A 15,700-nucleotide genomic window follows, 5' to 3' on the forward strand; every position below is an offset into this window, starting at 1 on the left:
CAGGAACTACAATTCCCATCATGCTTATGCCTAGTCATGTCTGTGAATGTCAGAGTTTTACAATGGCTCATGGGATGTGTAGCTCCGCAACAGCTGGAGGGCCCTAGTTTGGATATCCCTGCTGTATAACAATGCAGCATAGGGTTGTTCACTCTCCTATATATAGGGCCTATTCAATAGGACACAAAGTGCTGTTTGTTCATTCTATTGCTTTACTGAACACTTGAGTGGCATAAGGGTTTATAGAGTATCTCCAGCCAAACTGTTTTTCTTAGTTGTGGATTGTGCGAGGAAGCCTTAGAAACCGCCAGACTTTTACTATTATTCAGAGGTCCATTAGAAAGATTCCTTGACTACTTGATAGGACATAAAATGCTTTTTTACCCTTAGTAAAGTAAGGGAAGGCTGCAGTTCCTGTTTAATTTTTGTTTCTGGTCTTTGTCCCGGTTGCAGATTTTCTCTCACTTCCTGACTTGTGAAACCACTATCAATAGGACAGGAGGTGAGGGTAAAGATCTCTAACAAGATACCGCATAGGAATAAAAACCAACAGTTCTAATCCTGTCTCACTCTATTCAACACGAGAAAATGCTTTTGGTTTGACATACACTTTAGTGTACTTTTATAGACGTTTCAGATCAATCTGAGATCAGGTTTAGGTCTGTTTGAGTATAACCTGCTCTTTAAGAACAATTAAGAAAATGTTGTCATGTTGTCAGCAAAGCACAAATTATAAATTAAAGGATAACTGAATCCAAAAGGAAATTTTAATATATTGCAGCTTACCAGTACATATACACAGTGGGCTGAATTTACTTTCTTTTTTTTAAAGCAAAGAACATTTTCAGCAAGTACAGGAAATACCTGTTGATCTTGCCACTTCCTGGAAGCTAGACTGGAAGCATTAAACAGAGTTATATTAATTTGGTAAACTACTAATCCCTCCTCCCATGTAAAAGGAAATAAACAGAGTTAAGCTGGCCACTATACACAAGTAGATTGTCATAGAAACGTTCACACGAATATTCTCAGGACATTCAATGCCTAGACGAATGTCAATCAAATGTGCTTCAAAATCGAATTTGCTTTTACTTTTGATTTTGGAATGAATAGAATTCCCTTAATGAAAGCCACATAAATTGTTAGAAATTTGCTCATTAAAGAAAAAATTTACATCCTGCTTCTTCAAAATTTATTGTCACCGTTGAAAGTCAATTAGACCCCACTAAGAATTAGGAAGTTGAACAAATGTTTTTAAAACTAAGAAATTAGAACAAAATTTTACAAGTTTATGGTCACTCCAGCCTGGGTGACTTTAGGCTCAATTAATCAACGGATATTGCATGCGATATTTGGGACATGTGACACATTTAACCCAAATACTGCATGCGATAAAAAAAAAAAAAAAAAAAAAAAATCGAAATTTACTATAGGTTTGCAGTGGTATTTGCCGCAAAAAAAAAAAAAAAAACAAAAAAAAAAAAAACATTTGGTAAATACCACATCAACCTATCTAAAAGAAAATTCACTAAAAAATAAAAACAAATGCATCCGTAAAAAAAGTAGTGGTCTAGCCAAGCTAGTAATGTATTCAATTAATAGCTGGTGGATAAGGAGCTGGCAGAGCTTTTCAGAGTTGGGGGCACATGTCACCCACTCCCCTTCCCCTCCCCCTCCCCTTCCCCTAATCAAACCCTTCCTGGCCTGCTACTTTTTTTTTTACTTTTGGCATGAGTAACAGAATTACTCATGGTTGTTAGGATGCCAGCGGGTGCCCTGAGCTGAGCTGTCACATTTAGCAGTGGTAGGAAAGACCACTGCTAAATGTTTCAGTTCCTGCTGTGGACGGTCTACGGTAAAAACTAACATGCAAAACCACATGTTAAATGCAGCAAAATAAAAAACAAATCCTAATATTTAACATGCTTTTTACTATGAATCACGCATTCCGGAGTTAAATTCCGCATAAGTTATTTTATCATAAAATCATGCAATATTTAACTCTTAAGTGAATTGAGCCCTATGGCATCCAGACATAGGTCTGTGTTATTCACAAGATTACAAAGTAAAAATAAAGGGATAAAATGAATACGAATGCAACCACCTTATCTAAGAACTGAAAAGCTGGAATATATTAAACTATTCATTTTGGTTTAGATTTACTTTAACTGGGCCACAGGTAGGGTAGGGCCTTTCCTTACCTACATAATTAGTCCAGTTTAAATCTATGTAGGTAGACCCTTCACACTGGCTGGTAGTAAATATAAAGTGGATTGTACAAATAGACTTTTTGGTACAGTTTAAATCTCAGATCCTGCCATCATTAAATGGGCGCACTTTGCTAGCATAGTTAGAACATCTAAAAAAAAAATCTATGTTCAGATGGGTCAAACAGTATCCTTGTGAATTTCAAACTGTATTCTCATTGCCTGCTGTAAATGCTTTTTGCTTACGTAACACATTCATATCTGTTCTCCCGAGCGGCAATGTGAAGTGGGGAGTCGCCATGAATGTTGACAGCCCTAAGGTCACATTTAGAGTCCAGAAGGATCTCGGAAATTTCAACCGATCCAGCGAAAGCTGCCCAGTGCAGACATATGTTTTCCTCCTGAGAATGAAGAGTACAAAGAGGAAATGTTAAGAACAGATTTTTTTTTTTTTATGAAGCCTCGATTCTAGGTCATTGTCTACCAGGTATGGGGGCTTCCAGTCGACACTGAACAGAATTTACGTACAAGTAAAGATTCATATATTGTGGTGTTTGCACTTCATGATTCATGTAGGTTAGGCATTTTCTTTATATAACAAGTTAAACACATGCCATTTTGAAATTTGTAATTTTTGTCAAACCAGGGCACAAAAAACAAAAAAACAAAAATGGGATTTTTGTACTTAAAATAAATTTCTCTGAGTTCATCGACAGACACAGCACACCATAAATCATAACTAGTGGGTTATATTGCCTCCTCCAGGAGTAGGACTAGGAAGAACAAAAAAAAAAAAACCTGGCTACGCCCATGGGCCGTCCTCAGCTGGTATATAACCCCCCCCCCCCCCTCTGCTCTAGATAATCAGTTTAGTAGCAAGCAGTATTTGAAGTATCATAACTCCATAGAGGGGTGGGTGCAGTGTCCGTCGAACTCAGAGAAATTGATTTTTTTACGGTAAGTACAAAAATCCCATTTTCTCTTTCGTTCGACGGACACAGTGCTCCATAAATCAAAACTACTGGGACGTCCAAAAGCAGTGCCAAAAGAAAAATGAGGGGTGGGGAAAATAACCCAAGGCTAAAAATAAGAAGCCTTAACTAGTACACAGGAGCCTGTCTGAAAAATAAAGGTTTAAAGAAAAAACACCCCTCAAGAGGGAACAGCAACTCTTAAACAGCAGCCTGCAAAACACTGCGACCAAAAGAAGCATCCGCAGATGCCAAAGTATCTACCCTATAGAATTTTGTGAAGGTATGCAGCAATGACCAAGTGGCTTCCTTACAAACTTGCGATATTTGTGCCTGATGACGGAAGGCCCAAGAAGTACTCAGCGTTTAAGTAGAATGCGCCATGACAGGGAAAGTAGGAACCTGACCTTTAATGGAATAGGCCTTGATCACTGTTTGCCTGATCCATCTGGAGATGTTAGCCAAAGATACTACCTTTCCTTGGTCCGTCCGTAACCACAAAAAGCGCATCTGACCTTCGAAAGGACTCCGTAGCTGCTAGATACACCCAAATCGCATCAACCACTTCCAAGGTATGCAAAGCAAATTCCCTGGGATGAGCCAGCTTGGGACACAAGGAAGTCAACACAATGTCCTCATTCAAATGGAAGTCCAAGACCACTTTGGGCAGGAATGATGGACAGAGAAGAAGAACCACTTTATCCCTATGGACCACTAAATAGGGACTGCGAAAGAATAATGCCGCCAATTCTGATACACTGCGGGCCAAGGAATAACAGTACCTGGCTTTCAATAGCCAAGCCATTAAAACCAGTGACTGTAAAGCAGGTTGGTAAATCAGCCCGTGGGACAACTGGCCTTCTCTGAGAGGAAGCCCCCAAGGGACATTTATGGCCACCAGACTGATTGGAAGATCCCCGCCCTTGATTACTTGCAGGAACTGCGGAAGCAGCCTGAGCCGAGGGTGAAACTGGCCTTACTGTGGCCATTGGATACCTGCCACAGGAACCCGTGATCTTGCCAAAAACCTTAGTATCCTCCTGTGGAGCCAAACCTGCTAAACGTGCTGCATGTAGGATTGTGCAAACAGAACTGTCTTGAAGGAGGATACCACCAGACTCAGAACCTGTATGCAAAACGGGAGAGAGAACTATCTGTGTGACAACAGCTGGTGAATCACGGCATGTGGTTCCTGAGGAAGGACCACCCTGGTCAGCATTATAATAAGACCTACGTAAATGAATTCCCTGGACAGGGATAGGGGGGACCTTAGGTAGTTCAGACATCACCAGAACCTTTGCAGGAATTAAATACACACAAGGAGACTCAGGACCTAAAAAATCTGAAAAGGACAAGCTTTGTCCCCCTTTCTGGGTATCCCCAAAAGAATAATTTTGTGGATCCCCTTGACGCTCATGAAGGAGGTCCACGAGGCCGGAATCTAGAAAAGATGTCCCCCCACACCAATAATGGGTGAGGGCAGACCTTCATGTTGAAGGAGTCTTGTCTGCACGTTCGGAGAAGCTAGCTCTAGGTCTACCAGACCAAGGATGTTTGGAACCTCCCGGGGAAGATTTGAATGATCTATTTCCCTTATTCTCCATCCCAGAAGCACAAAATAATTTCCTATGTGCTGAGAAGGAGGGCCCCTTCTGCAACAAGGCTCCATCCCTTTCCTAGACTATGGCAGGAAGGTACTCTCCCCCCCCCCCCCCACGTGATACCCTTAATGTTGTCATCCAGGGTAGCCCCAAACAGGCGATCCCCTTGAAAAGGCAGACCAACGAGAGCTTTCTTAGAGGCTTTGTATGCGGACCAATTCCTAAGCCACAGCATGCACCTAATCACCACTGCTGAAACAGAAAGTTTGGACAGCACAGGAGCTGTATCCAAAGCTGTATCACAAATAAACTGCAGCCAATGGACCAACTGGTCCTCTAAATAAACATAAGAAGAGGGGATCTTCTCACCCCCCCAGGCCCTGGTGCAAAAAGTTTGGCCCATTCAGTTAGGGGCTGAGGCAAAGACTGGCTGCAATGTCGAACCAACCAAAGTAAACATGCTGCATGCCACAGCCTCTGCTTTCCTGTCACCTGGGTCCTTAAAGGACGGGGATTCCTCTACTGGGATCATGATCGCTTTGTTCAACCTGGAAAAACGGAGGGTCCACCACTGGTGGACTAGTCCACTTTTTTGACTCCTCAAAAGGGTAATGTACAGCAAAATGTTTGGGGACCACAAGGGTCATTTTGGTTGTTCCCATTCCTTACAGAAAAACTAGGGCACATAAGGAAACACCTTTGGAGTGCTAGGTGACTTATGCGTACCAAACGACACATCAGCCGCATCCTCCATTTTTAAAGTTTCACGCACTGCAGTGATAAGTGCGTCTACCAGCACTTTTTAATTCACTGCTGCGACCACAGAGGAATCATCCTCCCTATCAGATGGATCTGGGGGTGTGATATTAGGCCACCCTAGAAGGGCCACGTCCCCGGTGGCATCAGGCTCAGAACCAGATGAGACAGACCGAGCAGGGAAAAGCGGGGGACGCGTCCTCCTGGGCTTTTGCCCACACGTCACTTCCACCTAGGACACGAAGGACTGCAGGACCACCATAAGTGTAACAATGGGAAGCTGGGGTTCCAAGGGACCTGCCACCTCAATGAGGGGGTCAGTGGGTGAGATGTGACCCTGAGGCTCCATAAGAAAAGGAAGACCTTGCAGTACAAAAACAATCTTTTGGCACCACTAAAGGATCCCCCCAAGGCTCAGGGTACCTATCAGCAGAGAGAGCGATAAGAGGGACCCCAAAGGACTAATGTGAGGAAGAGTGGCAAAAATTCATGCCCAGCATCACCATGGACGCCATTCCTGTTCATATGTCCCGGGCACAGGAAGAGGAAACTGAGGAGGAAGAGGAAACTGAGGAGGAAGAGGAAACTGAGGAGGAAGTCATTTCCAGCGTCTCTCAGACTAAGGGAAAATGGCCCCCATGACATCACCCCCCCCTGAAGGTAGGACACACGTTAGGGGAGATTCCGCTGCACACTCTGCACCGGGACCCTCCTACACTATACCCACACTGCAAACAGTAGGGTATGCACCTAGGAGTCTCCTACACTGGGACCCCTCCAGACTACCAGGCAAGGACATACACTATCCCAGGACCCATACAGAGTGGATATTGCGGGGGGTCTGAGACTAGCGGGGTCTACGCTGCATCCTCTGCCCTGGGACCCCCACCAGACTCCAGGTCCACATAGGGGGAAAAGGGCGTAGGGGAAGCCCAGCTCACTGAGGGATTTAGGAAAGAAAGAAAAAGGAGAGTGCCTGTTCTCCTGCTCCAACACGTTGTGTTCCCGTGCTCCATGGTGACGTCACACGCCAGCCAGCGCTGCGCTCCAACCAGTGGCTTGCACAGTTGAAAGCTGGAACTTGTCTATCTCCTTGCAGAAACACATACGCCGAAGGAAAGGCGGCTCTCCATGACACAGCTTGGATGCCGGGTTCTCTCCACCGCTGCAGCAGCCTCAGTGCCGGTTCACACTTCTGCGATGCGGGAACCCTGCAAATCCACTGCGGGTTCCCGCATCGCATTGAACTCGGATGGCAGTTCACACTGCCATATGCGAATCACTGGGGGTGTCAATACAAAGTAAACGACACCCCCAGATCAGCTCACATATCGCAGTGCGAACTTGACAGTCCGCACATGAATCAGATCGCACTGGTGTGAACCATCATGCAATCCTATTCTGCTGTGGAACCAAAAAAGGGTCCTGTGCGTGTGCAGTCCGATTCAGATGCGAATTCAGCCATACAATCTGTATGGCTGAATTCGCATCGCACAGACATCGCATGTGATTTTAGGAGCAGTACGCTCCGAATCACATGCGATCTCTGTCATCGCAGAAGTGTAAACCAGCACTCACTCTTAATGAGCCTTATCGTTCTTATTCTACCTATATATGAGTTTTTAATGTGCTAAATGCTTGTTATCTATTAAATATTACACTCAGAGGTGCTCTCCTGTTTCTTTCTTCTGATATGGATCCTTGAGCTGGCTTCACTCCAGGGGAGATGCTTTAGCCCTAGTGTAGATTATGTACTGACTTTCTACAGCCTAGCCAATTGACTCTTTGGACTATTTACGAATTTATTGTATCTTTATTTACCTACTTCTTGATATATAGCTCACTAATTGATTTTACCTGTGCGCCAGCATTTTATGTTCATGTGACTGAGAGATTTAGGGTGGGAGAAGGGAACCTGCAGCCAGGTCTGACTGTCCCTGGAGGCTACCCGCGTCCACCCCAAAAAACGCCAAATGGGAGAGGGGGGACTGTACTTAGCCTTCCATGGTGCGGGTAACGCTCCATACAGAATCCTCGCCACTGAAGTAGGGGAGCTGCCGGCCAAGGGATCGCTGTGACTCAGACCCACGCCCAGTCGTATGCGACCCTGAACCCTGAGAGATGTTTAACTTGCGGGCCAACCTCTGTCCGTGAGGCTAGGTCACTGCCAACCTAGCTTGTAGCTGTGGTCTGGCCACGCTCGCACCGAGAGAAAAAAAAAAAAAAGATGTAAAGGACGGAGAAAAAAATGCTAGGACCAGAGATCCCAGCCGGGAGCCTAGGCCCTTACTCCTGACTAGACAGATTAAAACTGATTACCTAGAGCAGAGAGGGGGTTTTATACCAAGCTGAGGATGGCCCATGGGCGTAGCCAGGTGTTTTTTGTTTTGCCTAGTCCTACTCCTGGAGGAGGCAATATAACCCAGTAGTTATGATTTATGGAGTGCTGTGTCCGTCAATGAATGAAAGAGAAAATTGGTTTTCAGAGTGATTTAGTTTACCCTCAGCAAAATGCTCTTTTCTTTTAAAGAGAACTAGTCATGACTGAACATTTGCATAAAATTAAATATTTAGTCTCAAATAAGTATTAATCCTGGACTTATAAAGAAAGAATTACATTTCTTCCCCTAATTTACTTTTGAGTCAGAGGTCACCTGCAGTAAGACTTTAGGATTACCAACTGTCAGACCTCACCCGTTGTCTTCCAGAACAGTGTCAAGTAACACTTATAATTGTTTACATTCTTAACTATAGGTCTGTGTAATGTGACACTCTTTTTCACTGCAAACATGACTGGTTCTTTTTAAAGATATAGGCTACTGGCCACTACATGGAGGACTCTGAAGATGTAAGTGGTTGGAGACGTGAACGGTTTGTGCCACATAGTACAAAAGCACATACAATAGAACAAGTATCCATAAAGTGTATTATCCAAGTGTGAGCTTCAAGTGGAGTTTTTAGGCTAAATCCTAAAAAGATGTAGCACTTACATTGTCCCGGATATTGATGTCAGCTCCGTTGGATAGTAACAGCTTAACAAGTTCCAAGTGTTTGTATTCTGTGGCCCAAATCATCGGTGTCCAACCACCATCATCCTACAAGAGAAACAAAGGCACAGTCAGAAAGACGTACCATTGTGTGATCAGAACAGCAGCTGTCAAGGTTCTTTTTCCACAAATATGGATAGAAACACTATTATATCTGAACTACAAAAATGAATAAGTGAAAATTTTATCAGTGACAAGGCTGGACAGAAAAATATCACGAAGTCCTAAGATATGCAAATGAGCAGGAAAGTGGGTGAGAGGATAATGGTGACACCAGATTGTGATTTTAATGTCTTGGCAGGAATCACTTGAATAATGAAAAATGAACTGCTCCTCAACCTGGCACCTGGCAGATGATTATAGGCAAGACCAAGGAAAAGAGGCATGTTCACAAAACATCGAAAACAGGACTTTTGTACTCACCATAAAATCCTTTGCTTGGAGTCCATTCAAGGAGCCACTTGAAGGACTTTACATCCCGAGTGGCAACAACCACCGGTTAGAACATGGACAACATGTACAAAGAAGACCAGGTGGAAGCCTTGCATGTCCAAGAAATAGTTGCTTGACGCCGAAAAGCCAAGAAGCACTCAGATCTACTAGAGTGCACCCTGAGAAGAAAGGGTGGAAACCAAACCGAATAACCCAAAAACCACTTAAAAATCCACTAGAGTGCACATTGACAAGGAAGAATGAAACACAACCCCTAAGACTAAGAAAAGAATAAAGATCTGTCATCTAGAGAATAGTGGAACGAGGAGCTGGTGCACTCTAATGGTGACAATCTGGGATGACAAAAAAGGTTGCCTGTATTTCTGAAAGCAGTGGCTTTCAGACAACGAAGGAAAATTTCCTTTTGGTGAAGTGGAGCTGGACAGAGGGATCGAAGAACAATATCCTTGTGGAAGGTGGAAAAGACTAATACAAAACATCATCCAGGGCCTCAAAACCACCATGTCCTATGTAAAACCAGAAACAGTTACTTGCAGAATAAGCTTGTCAGCTCAGACACTTGGTTCACAGAGCTTATGGCTACAAGGAATACCATCTTGTAGGTCAGAGTAGCAAGTGCAATGTGGCTGATGGGTTTAAACTGTGGTTTTTGAAGAGCAGATAGTACAAGGTTCAGATCCCAAAGAGACACGGGGGAAAAAACAGGGAGAGCTATATGGGAGACTCCTTGTACAACAGGATCAAGGAGTATCGAGGAGTGAGAGGCCAACGGTTTCTGATAAAAGACTGAAAGGGCAAAAATCTTACCTTTGATAGTGCTGAGTGACAAACGCTGGTCCAATCTCAGCCTTAGGAAGGAGGTTTTTTGGTCCATGGAAAAACTTCCACGATGCAAGCCCCAAGACTCACACAAAGTGAAGTATTTATTCCAAGTCCGATTATAGACCTTGAGGGATGCAGACTTCCTAGCTTTTAACATCAAGTCAATGATACAGAGATGCCTTGATCTTTCAAAATCTGGGCTTTTAACAGCATTGCCCTTAAAGCCGTGACCATGAAACGGGATAATAAATCGGTTCTTGAGAAAGAAGATCCGGATAGATCTGGTACTGCTCAAGGATTGTCCATCAAGAGTCTTACCAGACTGGCATAACACATCTGCCTGAGCCAGTCCAATTAGAATTATTGGAATTCCATTGATTTTAATCTTGCAAAGCAGATGAGAGACGTTTTCAAGCATAGATCAGGTTTTACTAACCCCACAGAGACACCAGAGCATCCACCGCTTTCGTTTGAGAATCCTTGCATGTGGAGATAAACCCGTCCAGTTTGTTGCTAAACTGAAGGCCAAGAGGTCAACATCTGGCACCCCCCACCTGAAACACCTCTGGGTAGAGGTCCACTTCCCTGAGTCCAAACACTGCAGCTAGGGAAGCCTGTCTGCCAAATTTCTACTCCTAGGATGTACACAGATCAGACTGGAATATGACCCTGCACTCAGGACAGTATGCAATCTACCTGTCTTGCCTGTAGCTCCAAATCTGCTGTCCCACCCATGGATTTGTCATTCCACAACAGATCCCTCACAAAACACATACAAAGTCGCACAGCGCTCTCCTTTGAGCTTAAAATGTTAAATATATTTTCGCCTTTATATTTGATAGTCCTTTCTTTTGCATGTGTGCGCTATTCTCTGTAAATATGCATGTCGCTTGGTTCATAGCTGCATCAGCTTTAGAAATGCATGTTCAGTGTGTGCCCCCCCAGCGCTTTGTTAAAATGTTAAATCGCTCCACTTCCAGCGCAAACTCTGCCACTCCAATCCTCCCTACTCTGTTGTAAATAAGCCTCTAAGCTTAAGTTCAACTAAGAGGCGATATGCGTTCGTTAATTGGGGTGGTGTGTCAAAGTCTTCGCTGAAACTGCAATTAAAAAAAAAAAAGTTTTTTTTTTTTTTTTCCCCAGAGGTAAGTGTTGTACAGCTACCTATCTTGCTGCAGTAAGACTTCATGTTCCTCTATGATGATTAATGTATGTTACTGATGTAGCACTGAGCTATAGAATCCATGTCAAATTCCCCTCCAGCTGGATGACCCAATGCTGCAAATACAGCCAAATCTCCTGGAGCTCCAGCATGTTGACAGGGGGATGGGATCCTTACATGCAGTCACATGGTGCCAAGGACCCCACTCCGACAAACTGGCATCTGTTGCTAAAAATTGGAAAGGAAGTAATTCCCAGTGCTATTACTGGAGCCAGCACCTTGGTCCAAGGTGCAGATAACAGACTGAAGGGCAGGGCCGTAAACTGCTAACGTAGGCGCCCCACAGCAAAATGTAGAAAACGATGTGCTGGGAAGATGAAAAAACTCAGGTATGCTTCGCTTCATGTCCACAGAAGCCAAAAAGTCTCCCTGGTGAATGGAGGCAATGATAGACTTGGTGGATTTCACAAAATTTTTGATTGAAGACATTCGGAGCTTTGAGGTCCAAGATTTGCCAGATGCTCCCTTAGGGTTTGGAAACAGTAAACAGGTTGACGTGAAACCGCTAAAATTGTTTTGCCACAGAACTCGGGAAATGAAATCTTGTTCCAGAAGACCTAGGAGGGCTCAATGGAGATGCTAATTTGTTCAGAGCCATAGGAAGGTTGGAGGTGAGACACTGAGGAGGGGGCAAGAAGCAAAACCCAAATTTATACAGTCTGTAGCCCTGGGATATCACCATCTGCAGCAGACTGAGATGTGAGCTGTCCAAGTGTTTACAAAGGTTAACAAGTTTACCCCATACACATTCCCCTCCCCCAATCTTGAAAGTTGTAGTACACCTTCATACGAAAAAAGCAAGCGCTCCAAAAGACCGAAGACTGGAAACAGCACTGGGAGAAGCATCAAGCTAATCCTTTAGATTCAGAGTAGTAGGCACTGCATCGATTGGAGCCCAAACAGTCCCTTTTAATATGGGAGTAATAGCAGAATACTGCAACTCCTTCAGGATAAGCTCAGCTGGCAAAGCCTGGAGCAACTCAGAATCAGAGTATCTATCTCAGAAGCCACAGGCTGAGCAGATACAGGATCTGCACGCTAAGAGTGCTGGGGCACGCTTGAGGCCTCTGCAGTCAGAGTTGACAAATACTTGGTAATTTGAGCCATAACATCTTGCTTGACTACAGTGAAAACTTCAGCAGATGAGGGTTGGATGGCCAGAAGTGACCAAAGTAGCATAGGCAATGCTGGCAGCTCTGGACCTGGAAAGTGCTTCGCAGCTAACTTGTTACCAAAACTGAGTTTGGAAACTGCACATTACGAAATCAAATGGCAAAAAGGTCACTTCCAGGCTATCCCCACTGTGTCCAGTTGAGCCGAGTCACAACGCGGTGCTCCAAAACCCAGGCAGAAGACAATTGTGCCAGATCATTGCAATTTAACAAACAAAAATAGAGAAGATACTTTTATTGAAAAAAAGAAAAAAAAAAGAAATGAAGAAACAAATGGTGCTAGTTAAAACAGATTAGTCTTTTACACAACAAAGCTGAAGAAAACACATCTTTCCTGCTAGAACATTAGCAAAAAATGATGAAAGCTGATAGTAGAAGGGGGTTTATTCTGGGTTGGAATACAGTTGGTTTGCTAGTTTCCAATCCTCTGCAGTCTTACCTGGCAGTTGACATCCATGTGCTCATTGCTGAGCAGATACTTCACTACATCATAGTGACCCTTTTTGGAAGCCAAATGTAAACATGTGGAACCTTCAGAGTCCTAGAAACAGAGAAAGATTTGAAAATAGATTTTTTTCAGGGGGCAGAATACATTCAGATCCAACCACTAAAGACAATCAACTTACTTTGGGATCAAGCAAAGCTCCAGCTCTGACCAGATACCTAACAGTTTCCAAATGACTGTTCTCAGCTGCATCCATCAGGGGTGTCCTCTGATCCTCAGAGCAATTATCCAAGTTAGCACCAGCCTAGAGTGGACAGGGGAAAAAAAAAAAAAGTGTTCTTACTAACTGCTGCACTAAAATCCATAAAAAATGATGACAAGACAACTTCCTGGACAAAGTGGGCAAATCAATGACATATCCGAGGCAGTGGTGTCTCAAAAGAATACATTTTTCTCTCAACAGTTTTTACGTTTGTATACTTGGAATAAGAAACCATACATAGCCTGCTCTATTTTAACTTTACAGCTTAATACCAACATAATACCAAAAGGTCGCTCTCACTGATTTCTCATTTATCTAGCCCTGGCAAAAGAAAAGGCTGTCACTTCTCAATTAGATGATTTCTGGATATTATATAAGCAGCTTTTTAAAAGATGCTGTTCAGCTGGCAGGAAATATGGCACAGAACAGCAGAGTCCTTCAGTCCACATTTACTTATTTTTTTTGCAAAAAAGCAGAACTAAAATGTATTTTAAAAAGAAATGAATGTAACATTCACCTGAACAAGCATGTGGCAAATATCTGTATGGCCCATCTCTGCAGAGGCGTGCAAAGGTGTTCTCTTCCCGTGTTGATCCATCTTGTAGTTGGGGTCAATGCCATCAACTAAAATGCAATACTTTGGTAATTAGAAAGATTAGGGCTGAAAGTTCTAAAGCTATCTTTCTGCACATGTATCTGTATCAACTACTGGTGATTTCATCATCTGCAACGTAAAGAAAAATAATTCTCCCTCTACCTCAATACCAAGTATCTTTTATATTAAAAAAATGACTGACTGATCAGAAAAAATATGAAATTTATCCCTATGATCAGTTGTTAATAATGCTTTTGTGGGTTAGTACTTAGGGCTCAAGGTGGATATGATATCACCAGTTCAGTGAGGTCCCCAATTGGAGCAAACAGGCAGGAGGCAGGGCAGTGAGTGGTATGAAAGGCTCTCTCTATTGTACATACAGTATCTCACAAAAGTGAGTACACCTCTCACATTTTTGTATATATTTTATTATATCTTTTCATGTGACAACGCTGAAGAAATGACACTTTGCTACAATGTAAAGTAGTGAGTGTATAGCTTGTATAACAGTGTAAATTTGCTGTCCCCTCAAAATAACTCAAAAACACAGCCATTAATGTCTAACCTGCCTGCAACAAAAGTGAGTACACCCCTAAACTAAAATGTCCAAATTGGGCCAAAAGGGTCAATATTTTGTGTGGCCACCATTCTTTTCCAGCACTGCCTTAACCCTCTTGGGCATGGAGTTCACCAGAGCTTCACAAGTTACCACTGGAGTGCTCTTCCACACATCCATGACGAAATCACAGAGCTGGTGGATGTCAGAGACCTTTCACTCCCCTCCACCTTCAATTTGAGGATACCCCACAGATGCTCAATAGGGTTTAGGTCTGGAGACATGCTTGGCCAGTCCATCACCTTTAACCTTAGCCTCTTTAGCAAGGCAGTGGTCATCTTGGAGGTGTTTGGGGTCGTTATGTTGGAATACTGCCCTGCGGCCCAGTCTCTGAAGGGAGGGGATCATGCTCTGCTTCAGTGTCACAGTACATTTTGGAAAAAATGGTTCCCTCAATGAACTGTAGTTCCCCAGTGCCGGCAGCACTCATGCAGCCCCAGACCACGACACTCCAACCACCATGCTTGACTTTAGACAAGCCCCTTTTGTCTTTGTACTCAAGTGGTTGCCACCACACACACTTGACACCTGAACCTAATAAGTTAATCTTGGTCTCATTAGACCACAGGACATGGTTCCAGTAATCATGTCCTTAGTCTGCTTGTCTTCAGCAAACTGTTTGCAGGCTCTCTTGTGCATCATCTCTCTGCAGCAATGCTGCCAGCTGTCATATGTCTATTTTCCAAAAAAAAAAAACTCTGGATATGACGCTGAGCATGTGCACTCAACTTCTTTGGTCGTCCATGGTGAGGCCTGTTCTGAGTGGAACCTATCCTGTTAAACCTCTGTATGGTCTTGGTCATCGCGCTGCAGCTCAGTTTCAGGGTCTTGGCAATCTTATTATAGCCTAGGCCATCTTTACGTGGAGCAACATTTTTTTTTTTAGATCCTTTAGAAAGTTCTTTGCCATGAGGTGCCATTTTGAGCTTCCAGTGACCAGTATGAGAGCGATAACACCATATTTGACACACCTGCTCCCCATTCACCTTGTAACACTAACAAATCACTTGATACCGGGGAGGGGAAAATGGCTAATTGGGCCCAATTTGGACATTTTGCCTTAGCGGTGTACTCATTTTGTTGCCAGCGGTTTAGACATTAATGGCTGTGTGTTCGGTTATTCTGTGGGGACAGCAATTTTACACTGTTATACAAGCTGTACACTCACTACTTTACATTGTAGCAAAGTGTTATTTCTTCAGTGTTGTCACATGAAAAGGTATAATAAAATATTTACAAAGATGTGAGGGGTGTACTCACTTTTGTGAGATACTGTATATACTTAGAAGCAAGAAACATAAATATGATCTTAGAATATTGGTAAAATAATGCATATTAAGATTATCAGGTTCATACAAACAGGCGGCAAAAAAGAAAAAGGGGGTGAAGATGGCCTTTAAATGGTACATTTGCATGTCTGACTGGAGAGTACGTTTAGAATTGTGACACATACATCACTACATTCTATATCCATTTTGTTACAAATAAAACCAAAAGCACACACGTTAGGCATATTTAGAAAACTGCCCCC

General features: G+C 43.3%; 1 protein-coding gene across 1 annotated transcript in view; it reads right to left on the reverse strand.

The window, feature by feature from the left end:
* The window catches only part of EHMT1 (euchromatic histone lysine methyltransferase 1), a 250,480-nt gene that overhangs the window by 28,423 nt on the left and 206,357 nt on the right, over nt 1-15,700 (reverse strand). Inside the window, exons 15-19 of the mRNA XM_082263745.1 lie at nt 13,476-13,582; nt 12,878-13,000; nt 12,691-12,792; nt 8,526-8,630; nt 2,454-2,608 (exon numbers count right to left, since the gene is read on the reverse strand). Of these exons, the coding sequence (XP_082119871.1) occupies nt 2,454-2,608; nt 8,526-8,630; nt 12,691-12,792; nt 12,878-13,000; nt 13,476-13,582 (592 nt within the window). The remainder of the gene's footprint in view (nt 1-2,453; nt 2,609-8,525; nt 8,631-12,690; nt 12,793-12,877; nt 13,001-13,475; nt 13,583-15,700) is intronic.

Source organism: Pelophylax lessonae (genome assembly GCF_965119305.1).
Source record: "Pelophylax lessonae genome assembly, chromosome: 7".
Lineage (NCBI taxonomy): Eukaryota > Metazoa > Chordata > Amphibia > Anura > Ranidae > Pelophylax > Pelophylax lessonae.